Source organism: Fulmarus glacialis, unplaced genomic scaffold, assembly GCF_000690835.1.
Source record: "Fulmarus glacialis isolate BGI_N327 unplaced genomic scaffold, ASM69083v1 scaffold40955, whole genome shotgun sequence".
Taxonomy (NCBI): domain Eukaryota; kingdom Metazoa; phylum Chordata; class Aves; order Procellariiformes; family Procellariidae; genus Fulmarus; species Fulmarus glacialis.
This window is the reverse complement of record NW_009214409.1, coordinates 30,249-54,883: the sequence shown is the minus strand read 5'-3', so window position 1 is coordinate 54,883 and position 24,635 is coordinate 30,249. Positions and strand designations below refer to the sequence as shown.

Sequence of the window (24,635 nt, the reverse complement as noted above, 5' to 3'; positions counted from 1 at the left end):
GTATTCTGAAAACTTCATTTTATTTCTAACTTATTTACAGTTAAACATTTAGAATCATAAAATATGAAGTATAAAATATTTAACAAAATAGATGCAGTTCATGTTGTTTAGATGCACCATAGATATATGATGAAACAGTAAACAGCATAGGAATTTCCTGATGGTCCTCTCTCTCATTTGTCAGGGAAAGGAGGGTGTAGACCTGCCCTATACATTCTGGTCTGATCAGTATGGCATCAACCTTTCATTTCAGAGAGAACGACGACACTCTAATTTCTGGGTCCTCTGTCTTCCACAGTTACCTTCACTATCTGAAATGCGACACTGTAATGTTCAATACAACAGATACTCTCTAAAGTTGGTATTTTCAATACTTTTTCTTTTTTTTTTTAAATATAGAACTTCCTAGAAAAGAAGAATCAGGTAATTCAGGCCATATGAACAAAAGAGTCATTTATTTTATATATATTCTCTAGTAAGTTATAATAGTCTCTTGGATTTTAAATGTCTTTTTGCTATTTTCAATGCTTAAAAATTATAATTTTAAAACATTAAATATTGTGTTATATACATTATGATTTAATTTCTCATTTCTAAACACGGAGCATTCTCCAAGTGAAAACCTGGATGAAACAGAAAACAACTTTGTTGACATAACAGGCTTTAAAAGTTCACTTCATACAACCATAGATTTGACTATATGAAAAATAGCCAAACATCAATTTGCTCCTATATGGGATTTTTTCTGTTCATTTTTCTGGTCTTGGGGAGAGGGTTTTTTTGGCTTTTGTTTTTGTATAAACGGAAGGATAGATCTGGTCATTACTTTTGTCAGTGTTCAGTATTTTACTTTTTTTTTTAATCTCATACCTATTTTATATAAAATAACAAAATATACAGAGAAAGCTGAGTTTGTTACATTAGTTCATACACATACAGTAAATAAAAGTTTTTTATGTATGGCTTTGCAAAGGTAGATTATGAAGTGACTTTTGTATTTTATTTGTTTAAAAGCATTTTAAGAGAACGTGTTAGTGTGCTTACAATAGCGGCCATGGTAGTTGAATGTCGAGCCAAGAGTTTAATGCTAGGATCACTGGAGGTCTTGCCTGACACTGCTTCTGCAGCCTTCAGAAGACAAATGTAGTTTATTACAACCTCGTCTATCTTAGCTATAATTTCCTGCTGCTGTGTTTCAGAGTTCATGACTTTAACTAAACGCATGCAGGCTTCTGTTAAGCAACAGAGTACTTGAAAGCTGGAAGTCATAGCTAAAAGCATTTCCTCAGGGCTTTTATCAGCCATGGCCATTTTCCTGCAGGCACTTCCCAACTGTCTCGATTCCATAGATAACAGTTGTTTGTACTTAGAAAGTTTAAGGTCATATGTTTCTGGATGTAAATCTTCTCTCTTGCCCATACTTGCTCGGACCAGTGAGAGTAGCTCATTGGCATCCTTTTGTGCTGCAATAAATCCATCAGGCATTGCATACGTCTTCTCTTTCATCACATTTATTTGCGTGATTCGTGCATCGAAGGCCACATCGTTGAGATTCACATCAATTTGGCCACCTTGGATGTCAGCACTCTTCTCATGCACGTCGACTGCCTCTTCTTGCAGGGGCTCAGCAGCTTTCGGGAACTCCAAGACTTTCTGCTCATTTTCACTGGAAAACGACTGACCGACTGGTTCTGCGAGCTCACACGGGAGCTGTGGTTCGAAGAGACACGAGAGCTGATGGCTGTCTCCATCATCTTCATCGTCATTGTCATCGTTTCCCCTGCTTAGGAAACAATAGCTAAAGGGGCCACGACACCTCCAGGCGCTGGTGTCCAGCTTCCGCAAGGGCAACATTCGACACTGCTTGGAGTCCTTCTGACTGGCGCCTGTGCCTGAACACCTCTTACTGTCCTTCCTATCAGTGCTGGGAATAACACAACCCTGGGAATAACTTTTTGACAGCTTTTTGCCCAGGGGGAGTTCCACCCTTCTCTCTGAGTTGGATTCGTCCCTTCGGGTGGTGTCCAGGCATTTCAAGCTGGCTGCGGCTGCCTTCTTTTCAAACAGCATCTCAATGCCTGCAGATCCTCCAATGATGCTGCTGCTGCGTCTCAGCACTTTCCTGTTGTGCGGCATCCTGAGGCTTCCTCCTATCATGTCATATGGCCGTAAACTAACTGTTGCCCCACAAGCCTGATTTACTTTGGGAATGTCACAAGAGTCTTGATTTTGACTTGGCACCTTTGATTCTGATAGCATGGATGATAGCATGATGGAGTCAGCTAGAGGCTGTCTAGGAAAAGCTGTAGGCATGCCTCCTTGTCTTCCCTTTTCAGGCTCTGTGAAAGCTACACTAGGGGTAGTAGAAGAGCAGACAGAATAATTAAGCATCACCCTGATAATATTCAGAGACTGAATTTTTAAATATTTTTAACAGTCAGGACAAATGGATTCATGGTATTTCCCAGTGGTCTCCATTCCTCAAAATATTTCACAAAAAATTCATTGCTAGTTCCTCCTGTCTTTTGTATTTCAATCTATCAACAGCTTACAACTTATGAATAGTTAATTGTTCATTCCACCACAGCAGACTCGTTTAAAAAAAGGAATAGAAAATCATCTATAAAACTTGCTAAATCTCCCCCAATATATGGATTGGCTATTTTCTATTAAATAATTAGATGAATATTTTCAGATTAAAATACCTTCTTTAACTATACCTGAGAGGGTATGGAAAGCTGTATTCATGATGATTTTGGTTTGGTAATGTGTTTTTTTGGCAGAGAAATAACATTTCTCATTCTTGCTCCTAGTCTGTCCCACTTTTGGATTTTCATGCATTCACACACCACTGCTATATGTGGGTTGCAACCCAGGAAGAGAGAAACATTTAAAACCCAACTGAAAGCATTTCCAATGTTCTCTCTGAAAAACTGCATTTTTTTATAACAGTAAGTTCACAAAACCTCTTGAAATTGGAACTTAAAAACGCAGTAATGGTTCTATATGTAAATTATTCTTTAAGGAAACACCTACTGTCAGATGGTGAAGTAAATACATGCTTAATAAGATAGTGACATTTTCTCATCCTTACATTTAGAGCTTTTTATTCATACTGGCATGTTTTCGACAATCTGCTAAAATAGCATATAAGATACATAATAAATGAATCACAGTTTTTCCTCTCCTACATTAATATACCTTGTGAAGTCATCTCATAATCTAACATGTATCCTGGAACTCAAGTGACTATGGATTTTGGAGAGGCTTCCAAAGAGTGGAAGAGAGGCCTCTCCATTAACGTCCTCCCAAATATTTTTAACTGTAATGAGAGGTTTTAAAAAAAATTCTTTGTAAGCTGCTCATAAGAACATCTCAACATGTACAAGTAAATTGAATAGATACACCGAAGGTCTAATCCCACTGTCTTCTACAGCTTGATGATGAAGTTTCAGGTAAAGATAATGCAAACATCACACCTAGTCCTCAACCTTAACACGTAGCTTTAAAACAAACGTAAGAAACTTTTTATTACTGCTGTACCTGTAGTTTCTTTTATCTTGGGGATCCGATGACATCCTTCTCTCAAAGTGCCGAACAGTGGTTCAGCATTAATTGCTGAATGCACGACAGGCACCGTCATTCTGTGACATACGGCTTCAGGCTGCTGGTGCAGGTCCTTGTATGTCGTTCCATGGTTTGGAAGAATGGCAGCTCTTTCATCTGCTGGAATATAGGCAATGCCCTTCACTGATGGGTCAGAGATAATGTGCTTAACATCAGAGGTACAAAGAGGAGATTCAACGGGGGTAGCACACGTGCTACTGCCTGTGCTGCATCCTGCATCCACTGAAGAGCACTGAGAGCTTTGCAGTGAGAAATGGCCTTCACTTTGCAGAGATGACATGCGCTTAGCCAAGTGATATTCACAAAGTCTAGCCACGCTCTGCTCAGCTTCTGGAAGCTTTGAAGGATGGTCATCTGCAGATAAATCGGTATCTTCTGCGTCGTTTAGGTCTTTGGCTGAAGACACGGGAGTCATATCTGACAGAAAGTTTTCACCTTGGCTAAGCCCCGAGGTATCATCCTGATCCACCTCAGGATCCACTTCATCCTTACAGTCAGTTTCTGTTTTACCAAGGACAGGAACTCTTGGAAAAGTCTTCCCGTTCACTGTTTCTGGGCTTGGCTTATCTGCTGCCCCATCATCGGCAGTGTACCATCTTTGGCGAAAGGCAGTTCTCTCCACATTAAAAGTGCTTAGGCGTTGACTGTCTCTTGCTGAAAGAGTTCCAAATTTAGCTTTTAGATCTTCATCAGTCTCTGCTTTTTTAGTTCCCTGTTGCTTTTTCACAGTAGCATTGCCATCTGAGGGTGCTTTTACTTTGCTGTCTGTCATCTTATTTTTCCTTTTACTAGTGCAAGAATATACCAAGGATCCCATGTGCAATTTGCTAAAATAATCAGTGACAGATTTAGTTTCCATGGTCTCTGGCTCCATTTCCATGTTATCTGAATGAAGAATCTGCTTTGAAGGCACAACTTTTGACTGTAGCTCTGCAGCCTGACGACCAGCCAAAGGCTGTGAGGGCTTCATGCCTGGCCCTCCAGCCTGATTCTTAGCAATGGGAAATTCAGTCTGCTCTTCCACAAGGGGTTGGTAGCCTTCACTTGTGGTCAAAAACATACGTGCAGTGTTTTCTGACTGTTTCTGTGCCGCGGCTAGTTCAGAGCTTTCAGTCATTTCAGAGGAATTTGTTTCATTGCCAGAATCTGAAGATGACTCAGGGCTATATGCTCGCAGGATAGCTACACCTGCAAGCCACAAAAAATAAGAGTCAATTAAATGACAGCAGCTGAAGCACCTGGATAAGTGACAAGCAAAGGGGGTGTGTTAGAGACAAAAATATGCTTGGTAAGAATACTCTGACTTTATTGCACAGTTCCCAGGACAAGTAGTTTAGTAACATAATGGTAGTTCCATTAAATAATATGGAATATGATGTATGCAAAATGATGGCAAAAAAAAAAAAAGAAAACCAAAAAAAACCCCAACCCTCATGAAATGGAGTATTTCCAAAGCTAAATGGATGGGATGAAATGGAATGATTTTCAATGAATAAATGTAACTATGGTGAAAGAACCTGAATTGTCATTCGTCTGCTGTTCCTCTGAAGCAGCCAAAGCTTCTAGTGCTTGAAGTGTAGAGACTACAGCATCATCTAGCCCCTTCTCACACTTCCCCTCTGTATTAGTAGGGACAGCATCGATAAGCGACACTGGAATGTCATCATTGCCTAGATTACTGGCTTGCTCCTTGTTGTCTCTAGGCTGTGTTGCTTGATTCTGAGAGTCTTCCTCATCTGAACTGTCCCTGAAGCCAGGTGGAGGAGCAGCAATGGCCATGTTTAAGGTATGCAATAGGAAATCATCTTCATTATCATCACCTTCCGGAGGTGGAAGTGAAGTCAAATCAATAATGTCATCATTAGAACCAGAAAGGCTGAGAAGAGCAGGCCTACTGATTTCTCCTACCATAATGTCTTCTTCACAGCTTACTTCATCTTCATCTTCGGCATCATCTGTGTTTTCTGCATAACAAATATCATGCAGCAAAGGCTCTTCTATCCCTTCCGCAGCTCCAAATATTTTACCATCGTTTATAGTTGCATAAACAGAATTCGTAGCAAATTGAATGCTTTCAGCATCTGGTGACAACTCCAGGCCTTTAATGTCATTGGCATTACTAATATAAATGGCTCTTTGTTTTTCTAGTACTTCTGGACTTTCATCCAAAAGCCTTTCATAGCCAAGAGTCTGGGGATTGATACCATCCAAGTTGTGATCTCCAAATATAAAGGAAACTTTTGCTCCCCTGGGGGAATCCTGTGCTTTCTTGCTAGATTCCAAACCTGAGAGTGACAGCAGTGAAGGCTGATTAAAATTTCTGCTTTCTTCTGCTTCAGTGGGGTCACTTTGTTTGGCCAGATGCTGATCAAATCCACCTGAATTATAAGTATTTTCTATGTACAGATGTCTGTGTTCTTTTTGACATAACAGACTTTCAGAAACATCTACAGTCTTCTGTTTTGGATCAGCAAAGGACATTTGAGTCTCTTGATCTCCTTCAGCCAGGAAAGTGGTCGTTTTTGGTATACAGTTCCACTCAGAAGCAAGGAGATTATGTTTCCCTCTATTTTCAGTTCCTATAGTGTGGTGAAATAAAATCAATATTGTGAAATCAAAGAGCAAAATCATGTAATTTTTAAACAATAACTTGTTAATGCTGAGCAATAAACACTCTGAATAGGACAGCTGGGGCATCAAACACTTCAGAAAAGCACTTTCAAACTTATCTCTGCTCTAAGTTAAATACCTGTTGATTCAATGACCTAAAGTTTAACTGGTACTTTTGTACTTTAGTACAAAACTAAACCTCAGCTAGGTACAAATGCTATTCCAGGAATAGTAACACAAAACCAAATCCCCCGCTAGTTTCTCCAACACCATGTGTATTCTTACAAAAGATACACGCGTATAAAATAATAACACTCACAGGGAGCATGCATCTGTTTCACTACAGTATGAAAGAAATTCATCACCTGCTTTATTTTACCATTAAGATGCTATCATAGGCTGGATATTAGAACATTATAAAGCTGAACTGCTATACTATGGTGCTAGGTCTGAGTCAGGAATCAGATCTCATTTGGCATAGCCTTGTATTTATCTGGAGGTGCACTGGCTTAAGCTGGCTCCTGCTTTATACATTGGACCATCATTAACATACTGTGCAATGAATACCTGTTTCTCGGTTCCCTGTATTTTTCTTGTTGGCCATGTTAAATATTGAGCGCCTTGAGTCAACCAGCAGTCTATAGTATCCAGCTGTTAGGCAAGCAAGATTCATTGCATCTGATGACTCCATCAGTAGAGTAATAGGCTAAGAAGAACACAACCAAGTCTTGGTTAAGGCTGTTCCTCCTCAATCTGTTTATCTGCTGACAATACTACTACATGGAAGCAAAAGGAATTACATCACAAACACCACATTGAAAAACACACACGAGAACTTATTTTCCTCACTACCAGTATCAAACAGTATCAAACATTTAGAAAAGACTGGAGTTGCAGTAAGATAGAAGTCCAACTGGACATTTCAACAACTGATTTTGCTCTCTTTCTGAATGAAGCTAACCGTTTTAAGACTCTGGCTCCATCTTTCTCTTGCATAGATACATTATTCTTGCCAAAGCACTGTTTACTGTTACTCTGAAACTGCCAAGGGCTAAGAACCCGGTACTTTAGGTGCTGGAATTACAATGACAGCTTAAAGACTTCAGTGTTTGTGGCCTGGCATTACTGAAAAGACAAGTGATGAAAAAATAAGCAGATAAACAGAGACAAAGAGAACGGAGAAAGATCCTCAGAAGGAATATCAGCAAAGAAAACAAACTCAAAGCATTTAGAAAAAAAAGTCAGACCTAACAGAAAAATGAGACCTCAGAGCTTTGAAAAACTATGGCTGCCAGGCTACCGAGCATCGAACCTGAGACATCCATGTGAGACATACTTTCTTTAATTTCCTTTTCTTTTGCCACAATGTATAAACCACTTTGCCTAAAACTTCTGTTCAAGTCTTTGTAGCTTTTAACACCAAAAGCTGCTCTTCTCAAATTTATTTCAAGGTGCCTCGCCTCTACAACTCGTAGAGAGGAAATAAAAATGAAGCCCTTACCATGATACATAGATAGAAATTACACCATAGACAACCCATCTTATCACTCACAGTTTGTAGAGACTCATAGCTATGTGGACATTTGTGACAATTTATCATGATTTAGCATGCAGAGCCCACTGTCACAAGAGAGATTTGTTCCAGGAGGAACACTACATGCAGCAAGGATGGCTTTCCAACTTACTCAACCCCTTACTAGTCAAAAGACAACTGATTCTGATGGAGGCTGTGGCTAAAACATAACTGATGATCATAGCTTACTACCAAACCCACAATAGGTCTGATAATTTTTTAAATGCCTGTGCTTCAGCATCTTAGGCCAAAATACCCTGGGTGCCCTGAATGTTGTACGAACAGTTTTCAGCAACCTGGAAAAATTTATGCTTTTTTTTTCTTTAAAGTATTTTGTGCTATAGTTTGAGGTTCTATTCAATACATGCTTCTTTCAAAGCATTCAACTATAGCTATAAAAGTTAACTATAAATTATTTAACCTACAATGGGCTAATTAATCTCTCTTCTTTCGAGTGACTGCTAAAACTAACAGTTGAAATGCTATGTTGATCTCAAATTTTCTGCAGTGATTGACAGAAATGGATGATCTCCACAGAAATCTCAGATTGCTGAAAACAGTGCTGTGAACTACTGTTGATCTGCTGAACAGTCTTGTGACAGCTAAACTTTTACTGCCTGCTTCTGCCAAGTGATACATGCTTGAGAAGACATTAAACAGAACCAAAAATAAAATAAAAATCCAAACTGTTTATTCATTTATTCATTAAGAAAATATTGGCATATATGACATATATTGGCATATTCAGAATCTGGATATATGAACCTGCTACCTTAGGGTAAACCAAGGGATGAAAACATCAGTTGAGAATAACTGCCTGTGTGTGCCCGCATCTTTTACCCAGGACACAATGACAACTCTTACTTGTGCCCCACAGAAAGGCAATTTTTTGTCAAATTCCACCCAGAGCCTCCTAGATTTGTAATTTAATGTTAGGCCAGTCTCTCTGGGTTTAAGATTGCATGTGTCAAAATGCAAGGAGATGGTTTGCAATAAGACAGTAACAGGATTATAAAACAACACAATATCATGTAATATATAATACACTGGCATACAGTGCTGCATTTTACATACGAGTAGACGGGAAGGATTTAATTTCTGTATTACTTTCTCCATCTGCAAAAAGGGGATAACAGCTTTCTCACAAGAGGGCTATGAGTTTAGCACAGTAATGCAGGTAAAGTAGCCAGAGATCCTCAGATGTTATCATTGCTAAGTAAGGTGAAAGAGATGCTGTGTTCACCAATCTGTACGTTTCTCTTAAGTTGCTGTCAAAGAGCATCTAGATTAATTTACAGCAATGTTTTTTTCATTAACTTAAATACAGGGAAACAGTTCCACATCAATAAATCTAAAGCATTCAAAGCAAAAGCTTAGTAAAATATTCCTTGTGTATGTTTTTTGTGTACAGCTGGCTAAGCAAAAAGAACTGTTAGGCTCTATTTATTTTCATAGAATATTTAAGTTTCAAGTATAATGAGAACTCTTCCTTCAATCTCTGGTTATCCTGATTAATGCTCTAGACAGTCTATGAAGCCTTCCACTTCAAAACCTAATAGAAAACACACCAAGAAGAACCAGGACAACATAATATACAAAACTCCTCCTATTGCCAGGAGATGCCACGGACACCGTGTTAAGTAGGATTCAAGAGAAATTAAATTACTATAGGTAGATGAAGAGCATCGATGAATATATTATGTAGGGTAAAACACTTAACTGGAATTATAAGGGCTAAGAAAAAAACTTTGCCTTTTTACAGTTTATTTCATTGGTAACCGCTATGTGGTTACTTGCAGTGAACTTTGCAGATAAAACACTGGATTACAGGGCACACTGGTCTGATGCAGCTGGTGATTCTCTAATGGTAATAATATTGTCTGTTACACTAGAAGTAGCTTCTAGGGACTCATGGAGCTTCAAAAGAAGGCCAATTTCATCATCACCACCTCCCATCACGGAAATCAAGGAAGCCAACAACAAAGCAAGTTGCCTGGGGTCAGCCAAGAAAAAAATCAGAATAGAACACAAGTGCTGCAAAGCACCAGTCTGGTACACCGTAAGCTCCTCAAATGCCCAAGCCATACCCTACACGCACTCTGACCACAAAAAAGCTAAAAACGCACCCTCAGAATATTATTGGCATGAAAATGTTCAGAACAGTATAGCTTGATGAAATACTTAAATAAAGACAAAAATGTTATTTAAAGATATTATATCAATATAAATCAACAACAAACTTACTTTTACATCTAAGACATGCAGCTCAACTCTAACACTGCTTTCGTCTTCTGTAAACATCTCAATCCTGTTCACGTGGCTGAAGTCTGCCAGAAGAGCCACCAGGTTTGTTTTGGTGTTTATCACATGACTGATTCCGTACCGCGGCCCTACTAACAGTGTCACTTCTGAACGCTTTTCTCCCTGCTTTAGCAGAAAAAGAAAAAAAGCAAAAGTAAAAAACATGATAGGCACTGCATAGTGACAGAAATCGCCACTGCCTTCTTTCATCTTCATGGAGCTACATTTGCATGGCATTTCTACATTGAAGATTATTATGGTTTTCTAAGAAGACACAATATAGAAGAGCATACTTGATTCATAATTAAAAACAAAAAGTAGAGGAATCTGCTCCTGGAGATTGACTGTACTGTAGTTTTTAAATGGATAGCAAGATGGACAGACGGATGGATGGAATCTGCTTCTGTTAAAAGAAAATCTTTGTCATCAAGAGCTTTTCAGACTAATAATATTAGTATTCTATAGTTAGTTGGATGGTGCTATTTGCCAAAAGGGTGCTAACCTATCTCTAAAACCTCAGTAGAAATTCAAATTGTAACAGCAATGTTATTTTCAAGATTAAAAGAAAAAAAAGTGATTTGGTTCAATTTAACAATTATTTTTTACGTGTATGAATAGAACCTAAGCTTCTAAAGAACATAATATGGTCCAGCCTTTGCAAAAAGATATTTGGATAAAAAATCAAGGGAAGAGAGAGACTATTTCAAGAGAAATATTACCACTAATGTTGCCTTGAAAACACGCCCTCCATATAATCGTAGATCACTGAGGAACTTTAGATAATGCACCTTGGCTTGCAGAGCAGATAGCTGAGGAAGGAGAAACAGGGGTAAGAGATAGTGGTGGAAATCATCACATTACCAAATTCAGAAAGAAAATGTATTTGTGTAGTCTAAGAAGAATGGACTGCAATAACAGCTCTTCAGAGCCTGAAACGAAATCATTAGATGCTCGAGTTTCAGATGAGGAAACCAGTTTCATTCTTAAAAATAAGATCTGGTTTGTGTAGTTAAAATGCACTGAGAACTTGGGTATGGGCAGATCAGAGCAATGCAAGAACATCGTAACTACTCCAATGAAGGGAAAATGTTAAACTACTCAAATTAAACATCTGTTCATTCAGGGATTTCAAGGCTAAACAGCAGCTTTCCATTCATAATCACCATCAATTCTTAAACATTTATGTACCTATACAGAGAAAGAGAATGAAGAATTTGCTTTTCTCAGCTCTGTGTATTACATTTTGCTAGGTACTTCTGGCATATGGCATATTATTCCACCTCATTACTGCTTTCCCCTTTTTTTTAAATAAAACTCTTCCGCTATATTTAGTAGGGAATAGATCTGAAAGCCAAATACAGTACACCAATACTTATGATCATATCATGCAATACATGTCATAATTTATCTCCTTTTTCTCCTCTGAGTTTAAACTACCAACTTAAAAAGAAACAACTTGGAAATATTTTATGAGACTGAATGGAAACAAGAAACAGTTCATTTCACCCAAACAGTCTGGACCCAAATCTTTTACCTCCCTGGTATAAACCCTCATATCTGGACTTTTAAAAGATAAGATCAAACACGCTCATCTCATTTGCTATTCTCATTTCAGCCATTAGATTTCTAATTCAAAATCTCATTTGATCTTGAACAGCATTTTAAGAGCCCCTATCCTAAGGTTTTTCTAGACACCAAGGAGGAAATTAATCCAGAGCAGAGCAACTAGTGGGAATGCTTTCCCCTTCTCTTCACCAGGTGTTCAGTTGGTGGAGAAGTACACAAGGGTTGTAAAAAACAGGAGAATCCTGAGAATGACAGGCTTTCCTTCATGCGGAGGGACAGAAGACCCCAGAAAGAAATCAGTTTCTGCATTAATACCTACAAGTGAGACAGAAGCTGACGATGAGCTCAGATGCTTTGTTTCTGAGACCTACCTGCTAAAAAAGCAGGTGGGCACATAACATATTTCCAAAGCTCAAATCGAAAAGAACGAAGCAAAACCAACGAAGTCTGCTTGCTGCAGGAAGGGACTGTGGCAATCTCCCTTCTAACCAAGAACCGACACTGTATGCCACTGTCATCACCTGCAAGGCCTGCAGCAGCGACGGCTTCCAAAATAACCCCAAATTTACACTACCAGGATAAACAATAAGCAATTGGCATTATTTAGCTTTAGCTTCAGCAGTATAGGAGATGTGCAGTGCTTCAGTCAAAAAGGTGGCCTTCCTTTCTGAGCATTGCAGGTCACACACATAGAGCTATGTTCATAGTCATGATATGATCTGAAACCTCCAAGTAGGATTTCTGCTGATCACAATGAACCTTAGCTTAGGCACCGGGTGTTTTGGGGTTTTTCTGTTCAGAAGCAAAGTGTCACGAAGCAGGATTCAACTCATTTTATGTCTCAACTAGTCACTCTTAGGTTCTTTTTATAGTCCATGGAGAGAAATAGGCATTTCTAGGACACAAGCCATCTGACCTATTTTTGGTTCCTAATGTGGGATGGGATGAATCGCTTCCTAGAAGTGCCTGTTTCTCTCCATTGACTACAAAGAGAGACTAGATGACTTGCAGAAAGAAACCTCATTATGGTGTCTAAAACCAGCCTCAGCTGTACGCGTGTAACAAAGGCATTTCTCAGTCATTGTCTTCTACATGTTTTTTCCAGCTCAAGTTAAACCTTAGTGATAAGAAAAGCATTTTACAATAGCAAGGAGGGCCAGTTACTGTAAGAGCATCATCTATACAGTTAGGTCTTGGCCAGCGAAAAGTCTCTATCTATAGCATCGTGGAAAACAATCCTGAAAAACAGCATTTATGTCAGGCCCATAGGTTAATGTGGTTCAGATCTGAGCATCAGAGAGAGAACAATAACTTTCGTAACAAATCTGCCATTAATAGGAAGCACTAAATGAATTTTAAAATATGTATCTTTATCATACATGAAGCATTAATAACCAGTTTTCTGGCATTCTCAAGATAAAAATATAGTTTAGTTGGGGTATAATTAATTATTTTTAATTGTTCTTGGCTATATTGTACTGAGTACCAAAAGTTAAATTGTCTATATTCCCTGAAAATATAATGGCTAGGTGTTTCTCTGAAGGATTAATTTTAAATGTTTCCCGTGCACGCCACCCTTTCTGTTCTTTAAAACATATTTTTCATTAAGATGCAAATGTAATACCTTTTTACCCGGAGGAACTAAGTTTTGATTTGCTTTGACAAGGTGTGAAAGTGCTTTCTTTATGTTCTTTTCTTTCATGCTTTGCAGCACAGCAGATGGAAGAAAAGTCTCTAATCCCCATTCTTTTCTGCAATAAAAGACATATTTAATTTCACATTCCTGTGACGATTATTTATCTAAAGACTGATGACTATGATGCCAAGTGAATGAATGCCTGAAACAGAACAAGAGTTGATCAAGTCTAGAGTTTTGCAATAACATTATTTTCTATATTCAAGCTATATATTACTTATGAAAAAGATGCTTTAAAATGATACATAATTTTTCTTCCATCCCTTCTATCTCTTCCACCATGCCTTTCAGAAAAGAAGTTTAAAGTTTTTATGTTTAAAATGTATGCTATATTGTTAAACACCACTTAATTACATAGGCAAGCACCATTATAGGATTAAAATCGCAGAAGACTTAACAACATAATGTCAGATTTAATTTTATTTTCTAGGGTTTTCTTAGAATATGCAAAGCAGTCAACCGTTGTCTTTGTCACTTGTATTTTGGTTTTTTTTCCACTCAAAAACAACCAGTCCCCCTCCTTTTACCAAATTTTGTTTTCTGCTTGAAGCACCTCTTTTGTTAGAAGACTGACACTTCACTTGTAAGTAATTATTCCTTCTGATTCATTAATATAATACAGTACAACATGGTCCTCCGCAAGGTGGATAAACTCTACAAGATCGAGTGTGGAACAGTTATTATTTGCATTCTGCAAGCAAACTAAGCAAAAGTTTTGGTTTGGTTTTTTTTTAAATCCAAGCAGATCTACACACAGTTGCATTATGGAAATTTTCTTTTTCTTTGTAGTTACAAATACATGTTGTCTAACATAAAACAGGTGCCTACTGGGATCCTTCTATATCTAAGAAATATTTCAAGTGGAATCTAAGACCCTACAATCTTCTGAACCAAGAAATCATCCGAATCTTACTATAATAATCTCTACCAAAACCCTAGAATTCAGACCATATAAACTTAGATCTGACCATTAAAACATTGAAAACAAGTGACTTAATCTTATTTACAGTTATAGGCTATTTCACATGCCTGAACAGATGACCAAAAGGTGACCATACTTACAGCTCTTAACACACCTGAATCAATTTCAGCGACAAAGAACAAACCTAAAATTGGTGCAGACATAAAAGAATCTACGAGTTACTCCTATTGTTTCACTTTTAAAGAACACACTGTATTCTCAACTTACTCTATATATTTGAGGGAGATTTTCTGAGTTTGCTTGGTGGTCACAGTTGCAATATACATTTGTAATGCAGCCAACCGCAGGGCAATGTCGTATTTCAGTTCTGGTCCAAATCTTTCCTGAACCACGTCGTTACAGCTCTGCCAAAGAACCAGTAGAGGGAGCATCAAGTTCAAAAATCTTGCACTAAAAATAAATCATAGTCTTTCTTTTTATTTTATTTTTTTAAATTAACATTGCATGAAGGGTAACCCCGAACTCGGAAGCAGGACCATGCTGAAGGTAGGACTGTTGCTCTCTGAAGTGTCAGATGCTCACCAGGGTATGGGCACTTCTGAAGAACACAAGGACTTCTGCCAAAGAGCAGACGGCATGAGCATTTTGATGTAAGCTTTCTTCATTCTTCCCGGGGAGAACAGTAATCCTCTTTCATAAAGAGTGTTGGGAGGTTATCAGTGTATCTGGACTCAGGATAGCAGGATTCTAACCAGTGAGCTACCCAGGAGAATCACATTGCTTGCACATCAGTTTTCTCATCCATTTTACTGGAAGTTCCTTTTCAGACATCATTTCTGTCTGACATTACAGTACCAGAAATAAGTATTACCAATTACTTCAGCTTCACTCTTTTCTAAAGCCAAATATATTTTGGAAAGATATCAAAGCATTACTATTTGGAGAGACTTATGAAGGAAGGGGACTTTGCAGATGATAAAGATTTGCACATTCCCCAAGTGCATTTGTTGGCTTTGTGCAGCAGAAACAAAAACCAGGATTTACTGCAGCCATGCTTTTCTATGTGAAGATATAAATCTATATATACACTGAGTGCAACTATCTTTTTATTCTCCTTTATGCTAAACAATGGCCATGCTTTCACTTACCTGTACATAGAGATATTCAAAAGCAACTGGATCTCTTCTTAAAAGATCAATGGGATCCTTTGGGACAAAGCTAATCCTGAAAAGACATCTCATCTTATGCGAGCTTGGCCTCTGGGTCACCTAGGACAGTGCAATAATCATATCAGAGCACAAACCTGGTCATGCCACGTGGTCTGTAGTCTTGGGCACCATGACCCTGTTCCAGAACCACGTGGTAGCAAGAAAAATAATTCTATCCAACAAAGAGCTTTGCCACGGAGTCCTTATTAAGGCCTTCACATAAGAACATAATATATATAATCTTGTGGAAAGACTCATATAGGCGTGACTGCCCAATACAACTCATCCTCAAAGCAACAGAATTCACTCATTCAAAACCAGAGTGAAAGGACAGGGAAAACAGACCTTAATGAAAACCATCCAAGTACTAGCAGGACCAAAATACTCATAAATGAGAAGGGCTAGAAGGTTTCTGGGGAGAGGTCACATTTTATTTCTTTGACTGACTGAGAAGGCAGGTGAAGTACAGCTTAGCAGCTATTATTCTTACTTTCTCTTGCTTGTTTTAATCCACTAGAGAATTTGCAAGAAATTGGGTCTTTGGAATTTTCCTGGGTTGTTCTGGATTAAGAGACCTACCCCTAGACTTCCAACCAAGACAAATCTCTCCCAATACATTAAAAAATGAAAAAGACCGCTTTGCTTGTTGGTCAGCAAAACTTTGTTAAGCATGTAACACTGTAATCTGGGTATATTCATGGGGGACCACCGCATAGCTAATGAATAATTGGATGAAAAGGTGACAATCCAATAATACCATTGTAAGTCATGGTCAGCAGCAACATTATAATGCCAAATTAAAGTATTGCTGATTTTACAGGAATTTCAGAGAAGAAACCCTGACAATTAATGTAGCTTATGTAGTTTATTCAATCAGGCCAATGTAGTTAGAGAGTTAGTGTACTTTATAATCAACATCTTTAACTGATAAAACTGTACTTTAAAAAAATCTCCAATGAAGTCTCTGTCTTGCCCTAACAATTTTTGAAATGTATGTTTATCTCACATTGTCTCTGACCTCATCTGTAAGTATAAATAAAAGCTCTGGATGCGATTTTCGAAAGCTCACTGTGTTGGTTTATTCTGATCCTTCTGATTTCAATGGGAATTTTACCAATTACTTCAAAGAGAGACAGCTAGGCCAGGAGAGCCAGTATCGAGTACTTCTGGATATTGTGCATTCATTGGGTGGCTTATATCCACAAAAAAAGAATGTTAACATGGCAAAATCAAATGCTTAGAAGTTGGAAAATGCTAGAAAGACTGTTAATTGGTAAATTAAGTTCCTCCATACCATTACACAGACTCTAGTTACATGATCAAAGGAATTCTGGCATTTAAATTAAGTATTTTTCCCCATCTCATCTAAGAATCCATTTATCTTTTTTTTGTAAATTTAGGTGAAATTTAAAAAATAGTAATGTTCTCCTGAAACATAGAAATATCATGGAAAATTTCAGGGTAAACAGTTCGGCAAAATGATGAGCAGTTAAAATCAGGGTCCTCTGCTGGGAACTGTGAAGCAACTTTACCTCTCGTCATACCTCCCTGATCTAAGGAAGAAAGTCACACCAGCATTTTCTGGGTCACAATTCATCATCACTGAAGTGACATAATGTATTGCTGCGTAAACAAACCAAACTTGGCTTCATCAGAAAGAGTATTATTTCCTGCCACCCAGATACAGACCTGTATAATCAGATAGGAACCAAAGATCAAAATAAGGTTTTTAAAGGAATTTGGGCAGACTGCGGTTCTCAGAATTGTTACCATCGATTTACTGGCTTTTGAGAACATTTATTAGCTGGGCCACATATAATATGAAAAAAGCTTTGATAAATATTTTATAGCTTTCAGTCTGATCTTTAATGAACTTTTTAATACTTTTTAATGGCCCAATGAAGCAATGAAATACGATGCCTATATAATAGAAAAACAATTGTTTTCTGTGAGAACTTGATTCTTACAACCACATCTAAATACTGCTGCTATTTGATAGACTGTATAGAACTATAAATCTTGCAGTTAACTCGAGTAACTAAAAAGATGGATAATTTACTGATTAACCGCTGTCATTAATATCTGTTTTCACATATCATTACACAAACCTGAGTTAGAGTCTCCTGTTCATGTAGCAAAAGGAGTTTCGTTCCAGATCCTTCAACCCTCTGCTCCAGCATCAGGGAAAAGTGTTCAATACACTTGATGGAAAGCTTTTCTTGGAGTGTTAAGATGACATCCTAATTAACAAAGGATTTATAAAATGTGCTTAAATTCATGAAGCGCTTGGGACCTGGTTCTTCACTGCCATGCACCCTGCACATAGGCACATTGGCAGCACAGGGTGGAAGCCCAGATGTTAAACGGGAGGAAGGTTGTGTTTTGTGCCTGTTCTGCATGAGTATACAGGACATCGCACACGTTCACCCAAGTGAAAAATCAGTGCCTTTGTTTCAGACATCCCTGAGATGGTATCAGACATGCACATGAAAAATATATACATGGGATTGCTGTGAATGGACAACTTTCTGTGCAGTTTAACATGCAAACTATACTTGTGTGGCCCTTAAATCATCTCTCTCTGTCTCCCTGGAAATAAAACCTTTCCATCAGCAAAAGAGAGACAGTCTTGCCGCTCTTGTCTTCACTTACTTTTGGGGCAGGGCTACCCAGCAGTACAAACCAAATATGTATGTTAAAAAAAAAAAATTAAATGAATGGTCTTTATTTGTTCTTATGGCAAGGGGTTTTTTTTTAAGTCTACTTCTTGATACTTGTGTTTAATAGACATTCTTGAGTTCTAAATGCTGACAGAAAAGTCAACGATGATGATACACCTGTGCAGAACAATAGCTCTAAATTCAGGGACCATGTTAATTTATGGCATAAAAGCCATTTTTATAGACTTTTAATTAGTTTTTTTCACATTGGATTATGTCTAAAGGTAATCAATTTGAGAACAATTGTTTTTAAAATAACAGCTAAACAAACCTCCTCAAAGAACCATTCCACCAATCCCTACTTTACTTTCATATAATGCTTTGTAAATATACACAGAGTATTAATATCATCTGGCAAGGTATCTTTTGCTTTAGTGAATGTAATAGGAAAAAGAAATATATAATAACCCATCATTTAAAAATAATTTCACATTATGTTCGTGAAAAGATTAAAACATTTCTATCCATCCAAAAGATTTTTAGATATACTTAAGTATCCAGATGGATAAGACTTAGTAATGAGATCATGACGAATTGTAATCCAAGTGTTTTAATATAATTTAGGAAGATTAATTGATCAACTACAGTGTGTTTATGGAAAATCAACACCAAATTTGTGGAAGGATGAAAAACGTATGTAGGAGGATGGGGACAACTCTGTACCACGTAAAGAATATAAGACAGTAGTAATGGATTGCAAGCAACCACTCTAAATAATGGAGGTTAATATTACACTATTCTGACTAATGGGGAATTTTATTTATGCTCCTAAACTATGCTCAAAGACAAGGGGCATAACGGTAACATGAAGAGACATAATATTAAAAGTAAGTTTTTAAGAGGGGGTAATAATGGCACTGTTTGCTGCTAGCTGTCTTGGAACTTTTAAAATATGATGCTAAAGCACAATTACTGAACCAAATTTTTTGCTAATCTATCCTCTCATCCAGTAACTTGGAACGAGCCCAGGTGCTGGCTCTCCGCAATAAGGAAAGCGAGGACGCAGGTAAGGCACTGGTTGCACCCTTGTTGTTAAGTGGTGAGTTACTGGACTGCTAGGGGCGGAAAAAACCTGCATTTGCTTTGACTCAACTGGGGCACGTCTACTTCACCTCAGTTTAAGAAAAGAAGCAGCAATCCACACCCACCCGTCCACAATGAGGAATATACACACACATACATGCAAGAATATGTAATATATAGGTGTGCAGGCTACGGAATATATAATTGCCTGAATTAGATGCGAAGGAAATTATTCCTACAAAAAGTCAGAATGACTAAAGTCAAAGCAGGCTTACAACATCAATACAGCTAGGTCGCTGAGCCCACGTCGGTATCTTTGCAAATGACTTCAGATTAGATATATGGTCTCACAGTACATGACACACTCATGACAGAACTACCGAAAACTAATCTAATGTGACAGCCAAAGACTGATCTTCAGAGGCAAAATATCCTGGAACAAGTTGGTTGGTTTTATCCTCATAAAAAAAAAAAAAACTGGAAAGTGGGCTCGTGGGCCTTAGAAGGGTATGGAGACCTCACTATCTACAAGAAGCATGTCTCCTAATTCTTCACCCAACCAAATTCTCAAATGGACTGAAGGAATTCAGTATCCCATGGCTGTAGAGTGGAGGCTTGTCTCCATTACCTGCACTCAATTTATGGCTACGGTATATATAGGAACTATAAACAGATATTGCAGCCCATTTTTAAGTGTAACTTCAATATCTGTTTTGCCTTCAGACTGGAGTAAATTTCCTCTTGTTTTACCTTAGTAAATCACTCTCCTTGTGTTCTAACTGATTGAGCATACTGCTGAATCACAGTGAGCAGAAAAGCAGCCTTTCTTCAAATACGCAGAGCTTTACAATCCCTTAAAGCCAGCAAAAGCTGACAGTGCAGCTGAAAATTGCATCCCCAGCCTTCACTGAACATTCCCACCCGTGCATCTCTCTTGTCTCCGTGTCCCAGGCATGCACCCTACCATGCGGTGAACTAGATTTGGTAACCAGTTTGTGTTAAAACTAGCTCACCCAAACAAAAATGCTGGAGAGACTAGCAGCATGCCCAGCAGTGCTAGTGGGCTGCTTACTACACTGCTCCACAGCACTCACAGACAGACACTGCCACCGCCTCTGGTTTAGGAACCTACGGGGAACAGTGTCACTGACACTCCCCAGCAGCCTCAGTTGTGTGCCAGGGTTTCACCTCTTTATTTCTCCATGCGAAATGTGTTACGGAAAGTATGGAGGGCATTACACTGAGACGAGCAATTTATCACCAGCATAACCCTACAATATCCCACCCCAAGTTCACTGGATGACAAGCTAGATGATATTCAATTAGCAACCAACATCTTAATCTTCTTATCTCCTGACTTTTGCTGACAAATCATGCTAGTATTTGGCAGCATATCAAAATGATAGGACCACGCAATTTTAATTGCATACCAGGCATATTAAAATGATAATTTCTACTTCTTCTTCATTGACAATACAATACATTTTTAGCAGCAGAAGAATGGACCAAAACCTCATTATTTCTGAACTACGAGTCCAGCCCCAACTGAACATACTAGTAATTTTGTTCTTAAAGCATTCCAAGTAAATTGTAATTACTGAAGGTCTTGAAAAGAGTTAACTGGCATTTTTGGCATTGCATACCCAGGTTCATCTAGCCTACCTTTATTGAAGTGCTGCAGTCAAACCGGAAAGATTTGGTTTGTCCATTTTCAAGGTACACCTTTAGAACATTTGGCATGAAAAGAAGTGAATTGTCCTTAACTGTTTCCTGCCAAGCAAATTAGTGAATCAGATTACAACATGTAACAAGGGAAAACTAGATGTTGTTCTATAAAGAAGGATATCATTCAGATGGAAAGGTAACAACTGAAAAGGATTGTGTTGGCTCAAATTGAAAGCAGAATTAGCAATGCCCTGCAAGTGTCTAGCCATGCTCATTACAGCTGCACTCTATAGGTCTCTTTCCCAGAAAAATGTAAGTGTTCACATACATTTTATGTCTAGCTTGGAGTTTCTTTCCCTAAATACTATCTCTCTGACAATAAATGCTACCTCTAAAGTTGAAACATTTTCAATAAAACAGAAAAAGAGATTACCTTTTCTCTGAATATAGTGAGCTATTTAATGTCTTGAATCTACAAAATGGGAATTCATTAGTAAGAATTACAATCAAGATGTTTTACATTCTCTTTATAGCTGGATATTAAATGCTAATATCTGTCATCATTTAAAAAGAGTAACATATAATATTGCTACTTAACTATGACGATTCGTAACAAGGATAGTAAAATAAACAGGAAAAAGGAAGGGAAACCAGGCTTTAAAAAAGGCAAAAATTGCTTTTGACAAAATGCAGTATCAATTCATGTTTGGAAGAGAGTTGGATAAAGACATCAGTGTGAAACGATGTTCTGGCAAATAATGAAAATGAGCCGGGAGTTCATGTTTAAGGAGGAGTTCAGCGCCTCTCAAAGGGAGGGTGACTTTGCCTGAGGGCTGGAAATAGCTTCAAGTAGATAAAACAAATTTTAAAGAGGTCTGTATGGTAATGTTAATCTGTTTTCCTGGCATGCTACTTCTCTTGAGTTTATAGGTTTTCCTGTTACAAAATTGCCCTGAAAAAAAAAGCAAGCATTATCAAGACGAAAAGACATATATGTGCTATCACCACAAAATGCATTTGCTAGCATTTTAGATTTATTTTAAGAAGGGACAAATTTTTCTCAATATTATGAGCCCAATGGACTTCAAAAATGGATCTTGCTAAAACTTCAGAAACAGAAAAACCCTTCCCTTCGCAAGCCTGTCACCGCTGTTCCTACCATACAATTCCCTCGCTTTCCAGCCTTGAGGCGTACCTTTGGATGAAATGCTCAGTCCTTCCTGAGGTTTAGTAGTTGAATACTCACCGACACCTGGCCATTGATAATTACTTCTTCTGAGAAGCGCACTTTGACAGGATTGGACTTCAATCTTGCCTTTTTTGCAGCACTAATAAAAGCTGATTTAGGAGACTGGAAGGAAAAATGATGACAAGATATATCACATAAATTCAAGTTAAAACCTATCTTTCCTCTTTCAGTTATTCCCCCTGTTTCTTACACATTGGGAACTCCATGTATACAGCAACACTTTGCAAACCAGTCACTGAAGAATGGAAATACAGTTGAACCATAATGCTTCCCGAGATAATACATATGCACATACACATAAAGAATCACTGATGCATACTGCACACACTGAAAATTATCCCACTGTCAGACTGGAGTGATGAGAAAGGCTCTCAGTGTACATACAAATTCCTCGTAGTGCTTCCACAACGACTGCTGTCAACCAAACTTCTTCGCATGAACGGACACCGACCGGTGACCAGCCAGTGACCCTTCCTTCAAACACTGAATGGAAAATTTCTGCATAATCTATGATCCACTAGATACAGATATACACACAACTTCTGCAAAAAGAAGTGTCAGAGCTCTCCAAGCGCAGTGGTGCCTCACTGTATTAGTCCACTTCAAAACACAGCTCAGAGCCACCAAAAGGCACCTGCAGGCCAGCAGGTTTCCCCTGAATGTATCCCCTACACAAGCCCCGTGAAAGGCTTAGCTACAACAGATCAGACACTTTGTGGGACTTCGTGGATTAGAAGTCCAGAAACATCCCTAATTTTCTTCTGGGAAGAAAATTTTACCTACTACATTATTCAATGGATTCACCTGTGATCAAGGGTTCAGCCCTTGGAAAAAAATTCTCTCTCCGTTTGAGGAGTTTGACTAACAACCCATTTTTAGTAACAAATTAAATATTCACAGTCAACGGGATTTCCGTTTTAAGCAGCAGAAGCAAGGTAGTTTTATTCTCAGGTCAGTTACAAACACAGAGCTTCTGATACTGCCTAACTCCATAACCGTGGGTAATGGGCAATGGAAGAAATCCTGGCTTTGGCTGAAAATCACTGGGCTCCTTTGGGCCAGGTTTTGGTCCATTAGTTTCAACAGAATGTAAATTAAGATTTTCAGAATCTTATCCTAACTCCTAAGAAGTGGCCTTATTGGTTTTGGATACTGAAAAGACTAACTCATGTTGTTTTGCCTGCGAGAAATTAGTGCAGGCATCAGTGATGATGATCCTGGAATAACTTCCTATTATCAATGTGGCATGACAGCAGCCCTTGTAAACACAGACAGTCTTGTCACCATCACTCAAATTTTGACTCGACTAACAACCTGCAGGAGTGATGGAGCAGTCCAAGGCCATGTGCTCCTGTCGCCTCTGATCTCTGCTGAAATTGCTTAAAAAGTTTTTTTTTTGTGATACAAGAGCCTTGTTTCTAGAAACTGGTAGGAAGAAGTGTAGCTCATTTCTGTATGCCACTGAATTATTATCACATCGAAAATGTGGTAACTATTACCATAGGCTCAGTATCAACCAGTGAACAAGGAATGAAAGATGCCACGCTCTCCCAGGAAATATCAGAACCACCCGATAATTCCTGGAGCACAAAATAGAACCAAGAAATAAAAATGAATGCTTCTTCACTTTTACGGTTCATTCATTCTTACCTCTTCTCTAGCAGCTATGACCATACATCTTTTTAACAGTAACAGTAAGTGACAGGAAATTCAACCCCAAGATCAAACCAAGCTCAGCTTCCAAAGCCAGTGCTGAAAAAATGCAAAGGACCCCAGAAGATTAGAAGCAACAACCAAAAAGAAAGAAAAAAAAAAGTTCTTTTTTTTTTTAAAAAGCCAATGTCTCAGGGTGGGGGACCCCAAACATTTCTACAGCAAGAAGGGACAACATGGAAACGCTGAAGAAGCATGCTTACATATTGTACTCTAGCGATGAATTCCTAGAAAGACCCAGTATACAGTAATAGCAAGATTAATGTAATAATTGTACACATGCCTTTTCTGATTTCCCTGCTCTCCACGTAGTCCCTTTCTGCAGTGTGTAAGGGGGATAGTCTATATGCCATCCAAGTAACCGCAACCTGTTGATCCCTGCTGCCACAGGGCAGCACAGCTATAGGAGTAGGCTGACTGGCTCTCCCGTGCAAGGGCAAGGGGAAAGGAGCGGCTTTCACTTACTCTTCTTGTTGGAAGAGGCTTTTTACAGTTGTTTGCTCTTATTGCAGATGAGTCACCAGTCTGGCTCTCTTTACAGGCAGACTGCCAAATTTTCTTCTGGATTTTGGCAAGGTTATTCCTATACAGCAAATCTGGCAAACCGCTATGTGGCTCTGTTGCTCTCTACAACCTCTCTACAACCTCCTTCTTTTCCTCTCTACCACCTCAAAAGTCACTTGTGGGGGGCATAAACACTTAAATTATGTTATTACAAAAATGTGATAGGGGAGTCCAACACAACTGAAAGATTTGAACATA

The 24,635-nt window shown here is 38.4% G+C and overlaps 1 protein-coding gene across 1 annotated transcript in view; it reads right to left on the bottom strand.

Moving 5' to 3' along the window:
- Nucleotides 1-999: 999 nt before the first annotated feature.
- FRMPD4 (FERM and PDZ domain containing 4) overlaps nt 1,000-24,635 on the bottom strand; it is a 42,887-nt gene continuing 19,251 nt past the window's right edge. Inside the window, exons 3-14 of the mRNA XM_009578546.1 lie at nt 22,158-22,262; nt 20,909-21,016; nt 17,612-17,743; nt 15,444-15,563; nt 14,563-14,699; nt 13,302-13,428; nt 10,831-10,920; nt 10,055-10,237; nt 6,805-6,943; nt 5,145-6,206; nt 3,544-4,815; nt 1,000-2,348 (exon numbers count right to left, since the gene is read on the bottom strand). Coding sequence (XP_009576841.1) covers nt 1,000-2,348; nt 3,544-4,815; nt 5,145-6,206; nt 6,805-6,943; nt 10,055-10,237; nt 10,831-10,920; nt 13,302-13,428; nt 14,563-14,699; nt 15,444-15,563; nt 17,612-17,743; nt 20,909-21,016; nt 22,158-22,262 — 4,824 coding nt within the window. The remainder of the gene's footprint in view (nt 2,349-3,543; nt 4,816-5,144; nt 6,207-6,804; nt 6,944-10,054; nt 10,238-10,830; nt 10,921-13,301; nt 13,429-14,562; nt 14,700-15,443; nt 15,564-17,611; nt 17,744-20,908; nt 21,017-22,157; nt 22,263-24,635) is intronic.